General features: G+C 31.7%; 1 protein-coding gene across 1 annotated transcript in view; it reads right to left on the bottom strand.

The window, feature by feature from the left end:
• Positions 1–20,284, bottom strand: part of AGPS (alkylglycerone phosphate synthase) — a 110,328-nt gene that overhangs the window by 37,898 nt on the left and 52,146 nt on the right. The window contains exons 10-13 of the mRNA XM_077776313.1: positions 18,934–19,061; positions 9,291–9,342; positions 4,206–4,282; positions 1,573–1,685 (exon numbers count right to left, since the gene is read on the bottom strand). Coding sequence (XP_077632439.1) covers positions 1,573–1,685; positions 4,206–4,282; positions 9,291–9,342; positions 18,934–19,061 — 370 coding nt within the window. The remainder of the gene's footprint in view (positions 1–1,572; positions 1,686–4,205; positions 4,283–9,290; positions 9,343–18,933; positions 19,062–20,284) is intronic.

Below are 20,284 nucleotides of genomic sequence, written 5' to 3'. Positions count from 1 at the left end.
CTTAGTCGGTTAAGTGTCTGACTTCTGCTCAGGTCATGATCTCATGGTTCATAGGTTCGAGCCCCGTGTCAGGCTCTGTGCTGACAGCTAGCTCAGAGCCTGGAGCCTCTTTCAGATTCTGTATCTCCCTGCTCATGCTGTCTCTCTCTCAGAAATAAATAAAAAACATTATTTTTTTTTTAATTTTAAATGTATAAAAATCAATTTTTACAAGTTTCAGCCTCTAATATTTAAGGTTAGAACAGAAATTAAAATATTTAATTTAGATAGAAGAGATTTTTAATTTTAATTTAAATGTCCTTAATTGTTTCTGACTAATACCATGGATTTTAAGAAAAATGTTTTAAAATCAAATTATATATATAATCCACATAACTTAGAAAGTAAAAAATAGGTACATGTATATTTCAAAACTAAATTCAGAGATTAACCTGAAATCTAAGACTTTTAGCTATTAAATAAAATTTTATACCACAATTACTCTTAACTAGTTTAAAAAATCAGTAATTTCCAAAAAAGGTACCATGAAAGAGAAAAAGTAAAAGATTAATGAATTTCATCTTTTACTAAAGAAATTTAAATTCCACTTGCCAATTTCAGGGTAAGGTAAGAATACTGAGAGGCTGATTTGCAAAACTCAAACACAGTACCAAAGTAAACTAAAACTTAAGCTGAAGATTAGATCTTCTAAGAATTCTGCGCTTTAAACACAAAGTTCAGAAAATCCTAAAAATAAAGGGCTGAGTATCATAAGTGAGAAAAATACATAAAAGTGAGGCATCCTAAAAATCAAGGCTACAAATTAAGCGCTCATTTGTTCTCATAAATAGCAAAAAAGGGAAATTAAAGTAAATATTTACAAAGAACTCAGATCAAGCATAACATATATATTTTAAACTCTGAAATAATAATAAAAAGAGGAGACTGGTATCCAGGAAACTTAGTTTAAATATTTTAAAAGGAAAGAGAAAAATGTAGTCCTGATAAATGGCATTTTCACTACATTTCTCATCAATCAACCTCATAATCCATCAAGCAGACAGACAGAAACCACCCAATCATTATTCAGTTGGTTATAGATGTGAAATGTTTTCTGTTTCTTTATTCCAGCACAAAACAGTAAGTGACAAGGGGTGGAGAGTAGATAATTTATCAAATTCTTTTGTTTAAAAAATTTCCTTTCACAAACATACTAATAACATGTTTTATACATACACTAAATATGTTTTATACATATACTAAATAACATGTTTTATTATTACTAAATGGTAAGATGACTATGAATATTTTCATATTTTACTCTAGCTTAACAAAAGCAAATATTATAAATTTAGCATTAATGGGAAAATGTAATAAAATATTTAATAAATCTTAATATAGATGCTTGCACAAGCAAGAGCAACATACCAATCAAATTTTCTGCAAATTTTGGAAGTAAACCAACACAATATTTTAAGTTGACTATTATATGTTGTTACAAATTAAATACTTTAAGGGGCACGTTAACAACTGCTTACAGATACTAGAATTTTAAATTAACATTCTTTTGGGATTATGAACTTGAAGCCATACCCAAATTTTGCAGCAATGTCATACACTTGTTTTTCATGTTGAAGAACCTTCTCGCGGTCCCCCTCAAACAGTAATGTAGCAACAGTCAGCTGATTTGGATCAAATCCTTTAAACTACAACAACAAAAAATTATTACAGGTAAGTCTTTTCCTATGAAACAGTAAATTAAAAACATGTTCCCCCTTCTAATATGGGCTCAAACATACCAACTCTTTAAAAATTGAGCTTTGAAACTTCACATGTCAATCAAAAAGAATGTTTAATATACCTCTTCAGGTTGTTATAACAAAACTACAGAAAGATACATAATTTCAAAATATGCCAGTAGAAATGACATATTGGTATGGAATACAACAAATAACTTGTAAGAATTATAACTGCAATAAAGAATAAAAAAAAAAAAACCCACCCCAAAATGATAGAACACAATGAATTAGGAAGATACAGGATAGGGAAAAAGTAAAACCTAACAGCATTCTTATACACCAACAGTAACTTCTTAATAACATTTTGAAAGGAGATCTTACATATAAAATTAAAATATAAAGTATCTAAGAATAATCATAAAAGATATAATCTCATCAGGAAAACATGTCTGAAATGTTCTAGAATGCCCGAACTAAGTAAATAAACCTGTGAGTTCTTGCTCAAATTAATATACATGTTTATTCCAATTCTGATAGAAACCTTGATGGATTTCCTAAAATGGTGAAGAGTTTCTAAAATTTTTCTAGGTTGATAAATAGGTTAGTAATGGTGGCGAACAAGGAAAATTCTAAAAAATGAGAACTAGATTTATAGTAATTAAATCCATTAATTTTTTAAGAATAAAAACTCATTTTAAAAAATGTGATACCTTTTTAAAATTCAATTTATTTAAACTAAGAAACAAAACCAAAAACAGTTCACCTTCTTCTTCTACCCCTCCTCTCCTAAAAATAAAAAGTTTGCCTTCTCTTCCCCCTCATCCCGTCTCTGGCAATCACCAGTCTGTTCTCTGTATCTATGAACTTAGTTGTTTTTTTTAATACTTTTTCTCTAGATTTCACATATTAGAGATCATACAGTATTTGATACATTTAAATGAAGTCTACTTCTTGAGTAAGTATGTAAGAAGATGTCCTAGACATGGCAAACCAATTGTAAGCAAAGTAAGGGAAGTTAATGGTGCTGTCACAACTGGTTAGCAACTGGGGGAATGGAAGGTGAAGATTAATTTAGATCTTTATCTCACACCATAAAATTGAAATAAATTCAAATAGTAACAAAGATAAAATATTTTAAATTCATACTTAAGAAAAAAAACAAGAGAGAGAAGAAATGGTCTCGATCATAGCTCTGGAGAAAGGAAGAGTTTTCTAAGCTTAGGAGTGATTAAACAGGGATACCTGGTGGCTCAGTCATGTAAGTGTCTGACTCTTGATTTCAACTCAAGTCATGGGATGAGACCTGCATCTAGCTCTTGCGCTGACAACCCAGACAACTGGGAGCCTGCTTGGGCTTCTGTCTCTGTCTTTCTTTGTCCCTCCCCCTCCCTCCCTGTGAGCTCGCGCTCTCTCAAAATAAACAAACATTAAAAAAGAGAAGTGAGTAAATAAATAATCACAGAAAAAAAATATAAAAATTTGAAACTTCTGCACCAAAAAGAAAAACTCTAATTAAAAAGGGAGCCACTTGGTGGCACCAGGGTGGCTCCGTAGGTTAAGTGTCCGACTTAGGCTCAAGGTCATGATCTCAGAGTTCATGAATTTGAGCCCTATGATGGACTCTGTCCGAGACAGCTCAGAGCCTGGAGCTTGCTTTGGATTCTTTGTCTCCCTGTCTCTCTCTGCCCCTCCCCGGCTTGTGCGTGCTCCTTCTCTCTCTCTCTCTCTCTCTCTCTCTCACACACACACACAAATAATAAATAAACATTAAATTTTTTTAAAAAGGGAGTCACTTGAGTCAAAAAATTATTTACAACATTTATGACAAAGGCATCTAACAATTTCATTATTCAAAGGGTACACAGTGAAGCACCAAGAAAAATACCATGAAGCTGCAACCCCTGGCAAAATAATCATATTCAACCAAATCACACAAAAACGACACCTAGGAAATACAAGGAAATGAGGAGTCTCACTGGAGTTTCAAAGAGAAACATTAACTAAAATAAAGTACCACTTTCTTCCCTGGATTCAGTAAATTTAAAACTACAAAACAAAACTCCCATGTGCAATAGTAAGGTTGCAACAAAGAAACAGCACTGGTGTATCACAAGAGTTACTGTAAGCTGGTATAACCCTTTAGAAAAGGAATTCAGCAAAGACTAAAAAAAGAAAAAAATCCATACTCTAATTTCACAAAAGTGATCAATATCTACCATAAAAAAAATTCAAAGTATAAAAAATCTTACATGCACAAAACTGTTTAAAGTACTATTATTTTTAGAAACTTCAAATCTGGGGAAAAAAATGAAAATTTCTGAAATTAAATAACAGATTTATTCAATAAAATATTTATTCCAACATGAAAACTAATTATTATGAAATGTACACAGCATCATGAAAAAACATAGGTACATATGAAGGGTGAGAAGGCAGGAAACAAAATCATAAACACTTAAAATTGTAGCATTTCATAAAAATTCTTACCTTTGTAATATAAAACTTTTTTAAGCCATCCAAAAATGATGTAAAAATAGAGGAAACCTGAGGTTTAAGAGCATGACCTAAGAAGAGAAAAGTTCATATTCTAAATTAACAGCAAATTCTGTTTTTCAGAAGATTAAGAGGCTAGTTTAATTTAATTTAGTATCCTAAAAAAAAAGTGAATGTTTCATGACTCTAATTTTTAAAATCTTCCTGTGTTTTATGTATAACATATTGGTACTAAGATTTACATCTTTCATCTTTATCTTTGAAAAGTCACAACTTTTTGTTTACAAAACCTTTCATTTATTTTTTAACTCAAATTAACAAATGTAATTAATACTACATATAGTTTAGGTTATCTTTCAATGGTGTAGTTTATACATAGTAAAATCACTTCATTAATTTTTATTTAAGAACACCCAATGGTGGCGGGTTTTACTTTTATTTTTTTAATTATGCAGAAACCATTCAGAACTATAACCAAATATGGAGTCAATGCCAAGTTTAAGGTTGTTTCTTAATTAATTCCTAATTCTTCCAGAATTCTTGGCATAAAACTAGTAATTGGTTTCTTAATCACACCCAGAGAGTTACAATTGCCAAAATAACATAAACAGTGTCTCGGAGTCTGTTAAATTAACATCTTTGCCTGCGGATTGAGCTTAATTGAGTGAAAGTCTTTTACTGTTTTCTCATTTTTTTCAGAGCAACTTCTTAACTCCTGTGACTGTTAGATTTAAGAGTCATATACATCTGGCTTTAGTGCTATAAGGCCAATTCAGAAAAATGGAGCATACCATTTATATAGAATTTTTATAAAGAATTTTAAAGTCTTTAATAAATCTGAAATTATCTCTATGTAAAAAGTTTATTTTTTAAACAAGCTTTTAAGATTTGGGGATTTTGCTTGTTTTAAAATATAGATTCAAAGATTGGTGCAAATAGCAAACAGATTTTTTTGGGGGTGAGAGGGTAGATTTCTAGGGGGAAAAACTATGATTTGTATATAGTCTTTTTTTCCTCCATTCTTTTTTTTAAAAGTTAGATTCTGAATCTGTAATACTTATTACATTTTTACTGATTACAATAGGAAATTGTGTGATATAAAAGACTAAATAACATAAGTCTTAACCAGAGATTAAGAGTTAGATATCCATGCTATAACTGAACAAAACAAAAAACAAAACACAATAAGGGCAGATTAGACAGAGATCAAGCCACCAATCTTTTTGTGTACCTGGATCACATGTAAGAGGTTAGCAAACATTTTTTTCTTTTACTGTAACCTGTCAAAAATGCTTCTCTAACATAATCAGTGTCTTAAAAGATACCATTTCTAGTAAATATAATGTTAGAAATAATATATCAAAATATTCACTTTCTGTCCCAAATGGAATTCATTCTACTTTAACAACTGGAAATACAGAAACATAAATGTATGAGTGTATAAGTTGTGTTCTTGCAACAAACTGAAATTATCTGTTCCTCATACAAGCTTTCTGATCCACACATCTTTACACAATGTATGAAGACTCTGAATGTTACCACACTGACGTGGACTAGTCCTTAAGAGTATATGTTCCTAACACACGGAAATTCATTTGGACTATTTCCATTAATACTAGTGGGACACAGTCACATATATCCCAAATACAGAGTTGACATATTAGCTCTGAAGAATAATTATTATAAAAGTGATACTACCTTTAAGTGGGTCAAGCATTAGTATCAACCTAAGGGGATATTATTATCTTCTACTTATTCTTAAATTAACATTGTCTTTCAAATTAATTACATTTGAAATATATTCTGACTACTGTTTTATTTTTTTATAGTAAATGAAGGAACTAAATTTTCAGATTTGCTAAACAGCCTGATTAGCAAATTCTGTGTTGTTACAATGTTAATTTTAAAATTTTAAATTATTTCATAAATATCTATATTTCAAAGAAGTGATCTCAAACAGTGGTAAAAGTCTTAAGCCTTGGAGTCAGACAGATTTAGGTTCAACTCCTGCTCTACCACATATATCTGTGGGCTGAAATATCTAGCCTTTGAGTCATCTGTAAACTGAGAATATTGCTTTTAGGAACAGTTGTAAGGAGTACTTGATAAATTTTGTGCTATTGACACTGTGCTTAGCACTATACTACGTGCTATTCAAGATTTATTCATCCTCCTTTGCTAAGTAGATGATTAAGTCGATCAGTATGTCAGTACCTGTCATATGACAGGTGCAGGAGATATAAAACTGAATAAAAAACATCCCCCAAATTTGAGAAAATTTAGTGTTTCAGAGGAAATCTACAGATCATTTCAAGATACTGAAAACATATTTCAATATAATGAATTAAGGGTTATGTCAGAGGTAGAGGTAGGAATGAAATTAAAAATATTAACATCTAATAACAAGGCTTGTGACTTGTTAACGAATATGGTACAAACACTGCCAATCAGCCATGTGGCTGGTACAAAGTCCTGGATACCCCTTGCTGTGTTTAGCTGCTTGATCATGGAGCCATGGCAGGATGCATAGATGGAAAGGCTTCAACAGGTAGTGAGAAACCAAAACGGTTATAGAAAGTCAAGAGGCAGGACTGGATCTGTCTTTCCAAAGAATCACTTTGGCAGCCAAATAAAGGGTGGGTGGAAGGAGATAAGATACAGTCAAGACTAGAGAGGGTAGAGCCTACCTTAGAGCATGTTCCTAGATACAGCAATGAGAATGTGGAACAGGGATGAGAGATGGCCTGAAGGACCTTTTCTTTAAACCTTCATTTTAAATTGCTATATATCCCAATTATAAATAAATAAAATCTAGCCAAATTATAGTTAATTTTACAAAGGTGTTTATGACTAACATAATTCACTATAATAATAGCATTAAAATGGAAAACAGCATTATTAATCAGATACATGGTGCTCATAAGACCTAGATCTCTAAATGCAGGCCAAAACACAGAAGGCTTAATTTCCATTTGATTTAACTATTTAATTATTCAAAGGATATACTTATCTTAAACTTTTATCAGTAGCATAGTATTTTGAAAATAATTCTATTTGAAAATAATAGTATTTTGAAAATAATTTACTTAAAGGAATAAAAGCTATGACTTAGAAGAATCAAATTAAAAAAAACATTTTTTTGTCTTTATTTTATTTTGAGAGATAGAGACAGAGAGCGAGCAGGGGAGGGGCAGAGAGAGAAGGAAACACAGAATCTGAAGCAGGCTCCAGGCTCTGAGCTGTCAGCACAGAACCCTACATGGGGCTCGAACCCACGGACTGTGAGATCATGACCTGAGCCTAAGTTGGACACTTAACCGACTGAGCCACCCAGGCACCCCAGAAGAATCAAATTTTAAAACTAACTCTTGATATATTATGAACATGACTTCCCTAAGTTTTTAAAAACAATTTTTTTAATGTTTGTTTATTTTTGAGAGAGACAGAGTGTAAGCGGAGGAGGAACAGATAGAGAGGCAGACACAGAATCCAAAGCAGGCTCCAGGCTCTGAGCTGTCAGCACATAGGCCCTGGGGCTCAAACTCACAAGATGCGAGATCACAACCTGAGCTGAAGTCGGGACACTTAATTAACTGAGTCACCCAGGTGCCCCTGACTTCCTTAAGCTTCTATACTATATAATCTCTCTTCCCTAAATTAAAATCTAAACTACTCTTAGAAAGAAACAAAAGCCTGCCTATCTTAGCCATTAGTGTTTACTATTGAGGAATCATTCCTATAATTTCAGGGACTGTTCTGAAGATACTTAAATTCTATAAACTTAAGTCCCAAACTCAATTTCAGCATAAGGAAAAATACAGGAGCAATAAAACGAGAATTGAAAAGATGACAAACTGAGTCAGAAAGTTTAATACTTTAACAAAAAGGGGGAAAAAGAAATTGGTTACCTGCCACTCAATTCTCTACCTGAATGTTCCAATGGTACTTTAAAAACAACCCATTGTAGTATCTCTTTCCCCAAATCATCATCTCTTCTAGAGTGTTCATCAGTCCACCTAGTTAGGCTAATCAGAATCTTGGAGTTGCCCTCAACCCTTCTCTTTACTGAACCTTCCACATCTAGTTGGCAAACCGAGCTCTGGGAAATCTATGCCTTACTCTCTATCTCCATCGTTATTTTTTGATCAAGGCCCCCAAAATGTGCCTCTTGAATCATTTCCAATCCTCTTCCCCGCTTGCATCATTCTACTCCATCCTGCATAATGCTAGCAGAAGGGAGCATTCTCAGATATAAAGCTTACTTTATTACACCCTCTACAAGAAACTCCTCTGCTGACAAGATAAAATCCAAATTGATCCTGGAAAGCCCTACTCCACCCACCCAGCTTCATCTTTTGTAACAACTCTTACCCACCCTCTATTTGAGCCACATTGAACTACTTAAAGTACAAAGATGCCACTGAGGTTTCACAATTCTTTATTTTTTTTTTTTGCTGATAAATGAATAAATTTGGTAGGAGGGAAGAGGAAAACATCCCAAGCAAACTTCTATTCCCCTTAAGATTTAGCTTAAGCATTACCCTCTTTTAAGAAGCCTTTCCTGGGGGCTTCTGAGTGGCTCAGTCAGTTAAGCATCCAACTTCAGCTCAGGTCATGATCTCATGGTTTGTGAGTTCGAGCCCCATCTCAGGCTCTGTGTTGACAGCTCAGAGCCTGGAGCCTGTTTTGGATTCTGTGTCTCCTCTCTCTGCTCCTCTCCTACTTGCACTCTTTCTCTTTCTCTTAAAAAATAAACATTAAAAAAAAAAAAGAAAAAGAAAAGAAAAGCCTTTCCTGAATCTCCATACTGACATCCAGAAAAATCCAGCAGGCTCAACCATTCTTTGATTTGCACTCAGGGTATCCAGTGTACTCTTCTCTCACAGCATCTAAAACAATCTTGCACTCATTCATTTCTGTAATTTTCTATCACCATTAGACTGAGGGCTTTCTGAAGGACAGGAACTATGACATTCATATTCCTAGCTCTGTATTCAGTACTCTTCCTGGCATGTAACAGCTGTTTCACAAATTTTGTGGCTTTATGAGCAGATTTTAAAATGACCATTCCTTACTTACCAAACTGAAACTGTTGGTTGTCCATGAGGCGAATAGATGCAGGAGCACATCTCTATTTTAAAAAGAAAAAAAATGTGATACAAATTTAATACTGTAAAGAATCTAGACAGATAGAATATAAATGTCATCTTTCTGTATGTGAGATCAAGAGCTTAGTTCCTAAGAATATATACAGTAAAAAATTCTTAACATTTTACATAATTTTAAGATGACAAATAAAATATCAGTGACTTTTATAAAATACTTAGAGGAGAAATCTACATATATAATACATACACATATATGTTGCCAGATCTTTAATTTGTCAGCAACATCTTCTTAATGCCTAGCAAAAACCTATAGAAATACTGGGCCTTGAAGTGGATTATTTTAGGACAAAGTATAAATTTCAAAGACTAAAATCGACATTATGCCACTTGTGAATTATAATGTATCTTTAGATTCCTATACACTTTTAAAATGAAGAAGATGACAGTAGACTCTTTCTAAGCAAAAACACCTCAAAAAATTATCTGTGATGTCTTCATATATAACTCTAAGAACTGTTTTTTTCTTTTTATCTCTTTTCTTAATCCATTTTAAATAGAAAAACTATTAGTGTCCAGAATTCTAAAATCTTGCAAGGCATGAAAACAGCAACAAAACTCTGAAGGGTAGCATTATGTATCTAAAACTGTGCCAGTGTTAAGTTTAATGTAGTTACCATACTAAAAGCTGTAAGGAAAGAAAAATGAGAACAGATAGTCATATACATTTTTGTGATGCTGAAATACTAAAATACAAACACTAGCAAGATTTAAGTTAGCTACAGCTTTTCCATGGTATTAAAGTGAGTTACAATTTTATTTTCTATGCAAATTTTTAACATGGTTCAACTTCTACCAAGAGGTTGCTTTCAGATGACAAAATTTTGATTGTCATAAACTTTTTAAACATTTATCTTCTGCTTATAGCAGTTATAAATAAAATTTGTATCAATACAATATTGAGATTTATGCAGATCATTCAAAAGAAAACATAATACATAACTGTGCATTATAACATTTTTGCTATTATTTACTTTTAATTAAACAAATACTTAATTTTATAAAACCACTCACAATACACATTTTATTTCACCCAGCAAAATGACTGGCTTCTTATTCTGAACACTATACATTTACCTTTGATACTAAAGGTAAGATTATTTAATCTATATCTTAAAAAGTCACTGCCAAATCTAAAGAAATAGTATTAGGTAATTTTATATACACACCATAACAATAACATATAGCCTTACTTTTATAGAATCTTGTGATGTCCAAGTTGTGTTCACATGTCTTATTTAATATAAGAAACAACCCCATTAGGGTAGCAGAAATGGTATTATCCCCATTTTTCAGATCAGGACTTAAGAATCAGAAGGTTAAAAGACTTGTCTGAGGTCACATGACTATTAAATAAACAAAAGTAGGACCAAGATATCCTGGCCATTGGATGAGGAATATTTCAAATACACCACAAAGTCTCCCAAAAAAATCACTTAATACACACATACATATATCACACACATAACACAAAGAGCTTTACAGTCATATTTGAAACAAAAATTACATGAAAACTATTTGTTATACACTTATAAATAAAAAACAATATGTACATCCTGAGTAATTTCAAATCTTGGTATAAAGGTATCTATGTAATTAGGTTTTGCTTCTAAAAGCCAAACCAGTTTCCAAAATACTAAAGAAAAAATCAATCTTCCCAAAGGCTCTTATTAAAACAGGCATATCAACTTCTAATAAAACATATGAAGCCTAATTAGACCAAGTTTCTTTTCTGCATAAAATAGAGTATCATATTACATTATATGTTTTGGCTTAAGCACACCAGTAACATATGAGAAAGAATTCAGAGCCCTTCTGTTATTTTTAGGGAAAAGAAAAAAACAAAACAACTTTTTTAAGATTTTATTTTTAAGTAGTCTCTACACCTAATGTCGAGCTCGAACTCACAATCCTGAGATCAAGAGTTGTACACTCTACCGACTGAGACAGCCAAGTGCCCACCCCCCACAAAAACAATTTTTATATTCATACTAAAGCTCATAAATTCCATCTCCTACTGTCACCTAGATACTACTACCCCTGTCCCTACAGCAAGTGTTAATTAGGGAAAACGATCAGCACAGAGACACATATATCAGTAAGTGGGGGGTGGCGGGGAGTATGTTTAGTACAATAAATTTGTAGTGGAAATCAATCTCTGAAACAACTAAAATACAATAAATATGCAGGCCTTGATAAAACCCTGATTTGAAAAAACTATCCACAAAATATATCTTGGGTTTAACTGAAATAATCTGTTTATAGAGTGAATACTGGATGTCATTAAAGAAATTACTGTTGATTTTCTTAGGACAATACTACTGTGGCTGTGAAGAAAAACACCTTTATTTTTAGGAGATGTATGTTTAAATACTTAAAGGTCAAGTGCCACGATGTCTGCAACCTAATTTTAAATGTCCCAGAAAACATACATAGAAACATATAAAACAAACAGGATAAAGTCAATTGTTGAATAATCAAGATAAACATACAGATGATCACTATCCTGTTCTTTCAAAGTTTCTGTATGCTTAAAACTTTCAAATTAAAAAGTTGGAAAAATAAGTAAGGAAGCTTCAGGACACTTGGTACATATAACAACAAATATTCAACAATATTGAACATGATTTTAACTTGACAGCTGAGTATTATAAAGCTGAGTCAGTCATAGACTATTCCTCTTTATATTGAGGCAGAGTAGATGGGTACAGACTAACACTTACCAAAAAAGAATAAAAAGCTAAAGAAAGTTTATTGTATATAGATAATAAATATTAGTTTTTAATGCTGACTTTTTAAAACTTATCAAAATCAAACCAACAGCTTTGTTAAGTCCCATGTTTTAATAGTGTCATTTTTTTAAAAGTCAGTAAATGAGTGTTTTAGTTATCATCACAAGTAAATTCTCCTAAGTAAAGCAACCAAATTAAAAAACAGCATCTAGATTGCTTTATGATCCTCTGGCCACTGATTATAAATCACTATGCATATGCATCATTCAAAAACAAAGCAGAAAAATCTCTTAACATTTTAGATGAAAACTTACCACTATAACTAATTATAAATTCCTATAATCAAAAGACCAAAATAATGTTACTATTCCTAAAAAACAACAACATTCAATCTGGGTAAGTATACCTATGATTTACACTACATTATGTTTCAATTGCTATAAAACTAATTTGAAAACCTAAAAATAGTTCCTTTAAAAGTTAAAGACACCACAAATTCTGAGAATTTGAGCTCTAAATTCACTTCCAGCGTACTCAATTACGCAAAGTGTATTCCATAGATGAGGAAAGGGGTAAAAGGGTTCTTGAGTTAAAGCGACCCCTGGTGGTACGGGACCAGAACTAACCTGAAAGAACAGTTTCACTAAGTAATTTTATTGGTAGGCTAGTAATAAACTCAGGGAATTTAAGGAACACTCAAACAAAAATTGCGTACTCATACTGGAGTTGATGAAATTATTTATTTCTTTCCTACTATGATAAATGTATTTTTACTTGAATGTCTCATGTCATTTGACTTGTACCCAAGTATACTCTATATATAGTAAAGAGACTGAAAAGAGATAAGAAACTCATTATGGACCTTAAGGAAATATCAATTATCTTTGTTTTATCCAAGCAAAGAAGAAATAAATAACCACAATGACCTCAAAGCACTAATACAAGACTGACTAAGTCAAATTGCTGACAATTTCTTCCCTTTAATGATGCTACAACTAGGAATTTAATATATAAATCTGAAAAATAAAAACAGCCACTCTCATTAGTCTTATTCAATTCTGAGTACAATTTTCTGTACTAACTTAAAAAGTAACAGATTTCTCAATCCAATCATTTTCTCCAAAAAATAGTCCCTATAAGAAACTCATCAAAAGATTTTTGCAAAATCTGTTTCTATGGAACTAATTCATTTCTTTCTTATCACAGAGAAAACCAGAACTTGCACTGCAGATCTGACACATTATTTGTGAAGGTATCTCTTAGTTTACTAGTTACTGGTGAAAGAAATTCGGTATTAACATATTTCAAACGTCATCAGGATTTCTACTATTTCAACTTCATAAAGATAAAATATAAAATATAAGCACTGAATGGTAGTCCTATATATCTGGTACCTTGTTTAACATCTTTGAATTGAAATGGCTTGTTTCTTCAGAAGTAAATCAAACATTCAGTGTAGACTCTAGAATGGCCCAAACTCCTGAGCCTTGACTCTATTTTGGAGATAGTCTAGTAATCGCCTACTATATCAGAACCAAAGCTCCAATACCAAACCCCTTGTTCCTAGCCATACAAAAATTTAAACATGTAATATTTATTTTGATATACAATATCTGTAGTGATTAATAGAAGAGAGGAACCGTATCTATTTAACTTATACAATATCCGAGATACTTTGTTCGATATAAAGTTAAGAACACACTATCTCACATATAAATAAAAAAATAAATAAGTTTAAAAAAGGACATGTGCAGAGAATTCTGCTAAATGCAAATTTCTAGATATAAAAGCTTAAAATGTAGACAGATAATTGGTTCTTCCTCAGAGCTGGTACCACAGATAAAATCAGACAGTATTTAAGGCTGGTGGTATAACTGGTTAGTCCTACTGGAAGTGACATACTGGCTTACAGCTACGAGTCTACACTGCAAACAAGAACATTCTTTAACAAGAGAATTATCTCTTGGTATTAAAGAATGAGACAATACATATTATTCAATAAACATTTCCCTCCATTTATGCTAAGGGAAGACCAATAGCAGCCAAACAGTCTCTGGTTCATCATTTCCATTTTTCACTTTGTAAAGGTATAATGACTTGTTCAGAGTAGCTCCTGCTTAAAAGCATGTCTTGTAACTGCCCTCAAGTTTAACACACTTTGCTGGGTAACAAAGTAAAGAATCTAATTAATCAAACTTTTGGGTAGGGGGTAGGTTATTTTCTCTGCCTCAGAGAGAGAAAAGCATCACACATGCACGCACGCACATACACAAAGATTGAAAATAACAATGCCATTTTCTACATGTCACAAATTATTTCCAAGAATTACTACTGAATATAAAGATTTAATTATTTTATAATGTAATTGCTAAATCTAACTCCTTTTAATTTATTTCAATCCCTCCAGGATAAATCAAGACAGAAAATTAAGACAGAACAATTGAGAATTGAGATGTTAACAGTATGAGGTGTCAAATACGAACCAGGTATTTCTTTCCAAATTCTGGTCTAACCTCTCTAGAAACACACACACACACACACACACACACACACACACCCTTTCAGTTTAAAATTGTTTAAAATAAAAATGATGGTAGGTAGAATGGACCATACCTTGCCAAAAGACAGGGAGAGAAAAGCTCCCTTTTCAGTCTTTAATTTCTATAAACCTAGTTCTGATACAGAGAGAGTTTTCAGAGGAATGCATCTGTGCTTCCTCTTAATGGAACACATGGTCCTCCCTCAATACTATAGGGCATAACTCTTCAGTTTTTACTGGGAAGGGAAAACCCCAGAATTCAAAAACTGCCCAGTTTGAGCTTTTTTCAACTCTTTTTCCCTTAAAACTTTATAAAGATATCATTATTATTTTTAAAACATTAAGAGAATAATAAAATATACCTTAAACTGATATTGTGATTAAAAAATACTACTTCCTCTCTCCTGAAAGGCTACAGTAGGAAATCTATTTTCTCAAAGCCTTAAAAATCACTTACTTGCCCATCTACTGAGTTAAGTTGAAGATTATACTGGACTGCCATTTATAAGACAGAATCACATTAATCTTCTACTAAATCTTCCTTTCTAGCTCCTCACAAGCAGAGGACAATCCTCTCACATGGACAAAGATTAGATGAGAGACCTTAGTCGAATTCTTCTGCTGTCAGTATAAAGTTGCTTAATTTATTTCTTTCAGTAAGAACAGTGATGAAAAAGAGCCCACTTTGCTTTTTGTAAACAATCATATATACTCCTTTCCAAAAGACAAATATCCAAAATACAGTTTCCCATTTCAAAACCAACTTGAGTCTGAAAATACCATAAAATGAAAGTGCTATGAAATGACAGTGAGGAATTACAAGCAGCCAACTCATTATTCAATCAAGAATTTGGCACAATCATAAACTATGTACCATCTATTTTAATGGATCTTAATCCTCCTGCTATCAGCTGAAATTCCAAATTGCAAATTGAATGACTAGTGCCAAAATCTGATCATTTTCTCAATTTTTCTGCCTGAGAATACTGTTACAAAGCAGGGTAGCACATGCCATTCCATTCTTGACATAAGATCTGTACATTCTGTAAAGTAATATGTAAATGTCTCTAAGCCATAATACAAGCATTTACCCATTTCCAGGGAAGGTAAACATTAATGCTTATCTATCTGTGTAGAAGTAAAATATATATGTTCCCCAAACAGTGGAATATCTCCAAATCACAGTAACTATTCTTATCAATTGTTTCATTCATACAAGCAATATTTGAGAATAAAAATATTACCTATCTAGGCCTTTTAATCAGTTTCAAGTAAGGCAAACTTTCTAGTCACATGGTATGTATGCCTTAAAAATTGTCTATGACTAAGTACACAGAACCAAATTATTAAAACTACAGATTAGAAAGAAACTTTCCTTTGACGTCTTTAACCACAGGGTGGCACTTTCTATCAACTATCACCTTTGTTTATTCTAAACTATACAACCAATACAGTCTTGTGCAATCAATTTAGATTATGGTCACTGGTGAATATCCAAAGAATTTCTTAAAATAAATGAAAGGGCAATTTTTTACTGACTTATGCAAGGATGAAGGAAAATGTCACCCTCTGCTCTTCATTAGCATAAGTAGTTCTTCTCTGTTACTTTCTATCAGGGGCATATATTAAATTGTAGCAAAAACTGCATCAGATTACAGCAACTATGTTTAAATCCAATATTTCCATTTTAATAAAATTATAAATTTAGGATTCTGATACATTTATACATCATTTGTCATTAATGAAACTGAAGATATATTTACATATTTGCAATGTGGAAAAGAGGAAAATACAAAATGTCTACCTCTCCTTCAAAGATCACATAACAACAGTTTTTAACAAGTCTACTAAATCTGTGTTTTACAGAGTAGAGATCTTGTGAAGGGGCAGATTTGGCCAACACAGACTGAATGCGACCTCATTAAAGATCTTTTGTTGAAAATATATACAAATCAGATAGTTTTATTTTTTTTAATATATAAAAAATTATTTTTAAGAATCCAATTTGGCATTCTTGCTTATTTTGCCATTAAAAGTGGAGACAATAGCCAATTAAAAAGATGTCACATTCAAAACCTGAAAAAGAAAGATACTATGAACTATATATTTTATTAAAAAGCTTTTTTGAGGAGGGGAAATAATCAAGTTTGACAAAGACAGAAAGCAAATAAAAGTACTTAACACCAAGAATAAATTATAATACAAGGTGAAAGCACTTAAAAAATCATTAAGGAAAACTGAAATTGATAAGAAAATATAATCTAATAATGGATAATATTTGGTTAGTTTTGATTTTTAATTGGTAAACTTACAGTTATTTTCTAAACAAAGCAAAACAAAACAAAAACAAAGAACATGAAAACTGAGCTTTCCATTCTTCTAGGTTTTAACTCACAGGCAAAACCATAAGGCTGTGCAATTAGTTCTTTCATTCCTTGACACCTAGGCTATCCTAAATTTGAAATTATCTTCCTTTGCTTTTCAATATGGAAGGTTTTAGTGACAAGTATCAGAACATGCTTGAGCTTTACTACTCAGTGCTCAGATATCATGTCAGAATAACAAATATTATATACTACTGAAACTTGTTTCCACTTCTCCTTTATTCAGTAACCCTCCTTTTAAATAAAATACTTAATATTACATTATATAATGCATATTGATATTTAATATGTAATGTGTCACAATATATTACATATTCATAATTTATATATGTGCACATTAAATAATTAATATTTAGATATCACACCATCTCATTATTTTAGCAAACATAGCATGATACTTAACTATATATTCTAGCACCCTAACCATAACATAATATCATAGCCCCAAGGTTCTAGGAATTAGGAGCTCTTCTTATAAAAATTTCATCTATTAACATTTGCTTTTGCTTTACCACCACCAAAGTAACCTGCCACAAGTTCCAGAATGTTCATTCCGTGACTATACTTCTTTTTAAATTATTCCCCCACCCAGCAGAAGACAATAAAGATTAAGGAGCCCATGGCTAAGTCTTAACGTAGGAAGCAATTTAACTGATAAGTAATTGAAGCTATTTGGAAATTATAAAATTCATCCTTGTCAACTGTTAGATTAGGTGACCATATAGCTGAACTTCCTCCAAGTGGAAAACTAACAGAAAAAAATGAATGTCTCAGAAAGCAAATTGTAACATATGAAATAAAGAACACTAAAAATGGTAAATATGTGAGTAAATGTAAAAGAATTTTCCTTATTTTAAATTTCTGTGAAAAATTTACGTCTTAGAATGGTGGGATAAGTCTCTCAGCCACATTCCATTTCAGTACTTTAAAGAGTCCACAATGAACATGGAGTGTGGGCTGGATATCATTCCTTTGCCTCAGCATGTCCTCCCTTCACTCTGCTCCAGACCTGGAAGCTGGCCTCTATGGGTCAGGCTGGAAAGGTCCCTTGCCTTAAGATTCTAAGTTGCATATAGCTGATGGGAAGTACTAAAAAATCCCAGGAGTTTGGAGAAACCAAGAAGAAACACGTTGGAGTATACTCCCTCGATTTCCTCCCTGCTGAGAAATGTTGAAATGAGGATTTTTCACAAACCACTTTAGTTCAAATAATGAACCAAATACCTAAAGAAATACAAGAATTTCTATAGTGATACACAGAACACAGGAATAAAATTACTTGGAATTCTCGTCTTTTAAAAATCCTTGGTATCTTTTTTTTTTTAATAAGGGAACAGAAAGTGGGAATTCTTAACATACAGCTAAATATATTATGTTATGTTATATTATGTTAATTTATGCTATAGCTTAGGTAATATTATAAAACAAAATAGGGTCTAGTAGTAGCACATTCTAAGTATCGATAAAGTTTGATTACTTAGATTTAATTTCTATATTTTTGGATCACTGACATTCACCCATTTATTTTAATTTCAACAAATGTCATAGTTTAAGAAAAAATATATATTACTTCAAATTAATCACAAACTATCTTACCTAAAAATAATTTAAGAAAACATAACATTCATTAAAAGCAGAGTCGTTCAAAGCCATTAACCCAAGTATATATCTTACCTTAGCTTAAAATCACACAGCACTCTTTAAACCAAGAAATAAAGAAATAGCAACTGCACTTACAGGGATAATTTTACATTACCTTTCCATACAGAACTGGGTAAAAACCACATATATAACACAACTAAATATGAAGAGTATATGTGACATACAAAATCAGTTACGCAGAATTTTTTAACTATAAATATATATGTGGGTGGGTTTTTGTTCTTTTTGTTTTTTTTTTACCTGTTTTGCAATTTCTCTTAAACAGGCTACTCCTTGTTCAAAATTAGGGAAAGCTACTGAGCCATACTTTTGGTATTCAGGGATTGGTCTGATTTTTATTGTAGCTTCTGTTATCACACCAAGAGTTCCTGAAAAAGAAGGGGGAATAATCCAATATATCACATGCCATGCCAATTTTCTAAGTCATATTTAAATCTATTTTATCTATTTATTCTATTAATTTATTCTATTCATATTTAAATCTATTTAATCTATTCTACGTGGGGAATAATGGCTACTCAAGTCTTTTTAGAAAAACAAATTTTATAATTTCTGAAAAAAGGTTTTAGAGTACATTTTTCTTATGTTACATATAAATGCTTTAAGACATTTTTAAGGTAACTCTTCTTCAAGGTTATTTTTAAATCATTTAAAAAGCATTACAACCTATTAAAAGAAAAAATCTGAAAAACAACAGGTTTTTATATCTCATATACATTCAGACAAAAATATGTTTTGATATTTGTGTCTACTTTTACTGTAAGAACAATTTACTGGGGCAAAAAGAAACTTCTATGAGAATTTAAAATGATAGAAGTAATTAGAGGGACTATTATTATCAGCCTTTTTTCTTAAGAATTCATACAATGACAAACGTAACACTGAGATGCCCTTGTAAAACAGAAAAAAAAAAAAAACAGATATTTCAGAGACAACATAGTTTAAATATCTAGCACAAGAGAACCACTAGTGAAACAAATACTCTTTCCTTTATTACACAGAGGAGAGACAAATCAAAGAGGCAAATAGCAAGTTAAATAAAACTATATTCTACATGATCTAAATAACTGCTAAAATATTTGAAGAGACATGGTAAAAAATGATTATATTCACAATATCAAGCTTTTCAAATCAGCGGTTTCTGGTGTACAAATGTTAGAAATTATTAACTCTAGCAGTAAATTTTCTGAGAATCATGCAAAAAAGAATAAAGAGAGAAATCGTTGAACTGGAGAACTTAATGACAACACTAGAAATAAATAGTGTCACAAAAAACAAAACTTCCAATAAATTTATAATATACTCAAAATGTTGGTATAGAATACAGGATTGAAAACTATGAGTCCTTAAAAAGTAAATTACATTAGATCACAATATGTTGATCACATATACAAATGACTGCCAACTGAGATATCAAATATGATCCTATTATGACTTGTAATGTTACAAAAACTCTTCAAGTTTGGCCTGATAAGTGTCTGGATAAAAAGTAGATATATCTTGTAAACTTTAAAGATAACAAGTGACTAGACTTTGTCTTTTATTTTAGCATCTTTATTGAGATACAATTCATAGACCATAAAACTCACTC

This window comes from Crocuta crocuta, unplaced genomic scaffold (assembly GCF_008692635.1).
Source record: "Crocuta crocuta isolate KB4526 unplaced genomic scaffold, BGI_CrCroc_1.0 scaffold17, whole genome shotgun sequence".
Taxonomy (NCBI): domain Eukaryota; kingdom Metazoa; phylum Chordata; class Mammalia; order Carnivora; family Hyaenidae; genus Crocuta; species Crocuta crocuta.
The sequence above is the reverse complement of the archived record's forward strand: the minus strand, read 5'-3'. Positions and strand labels throughout refer to the sequence as shown.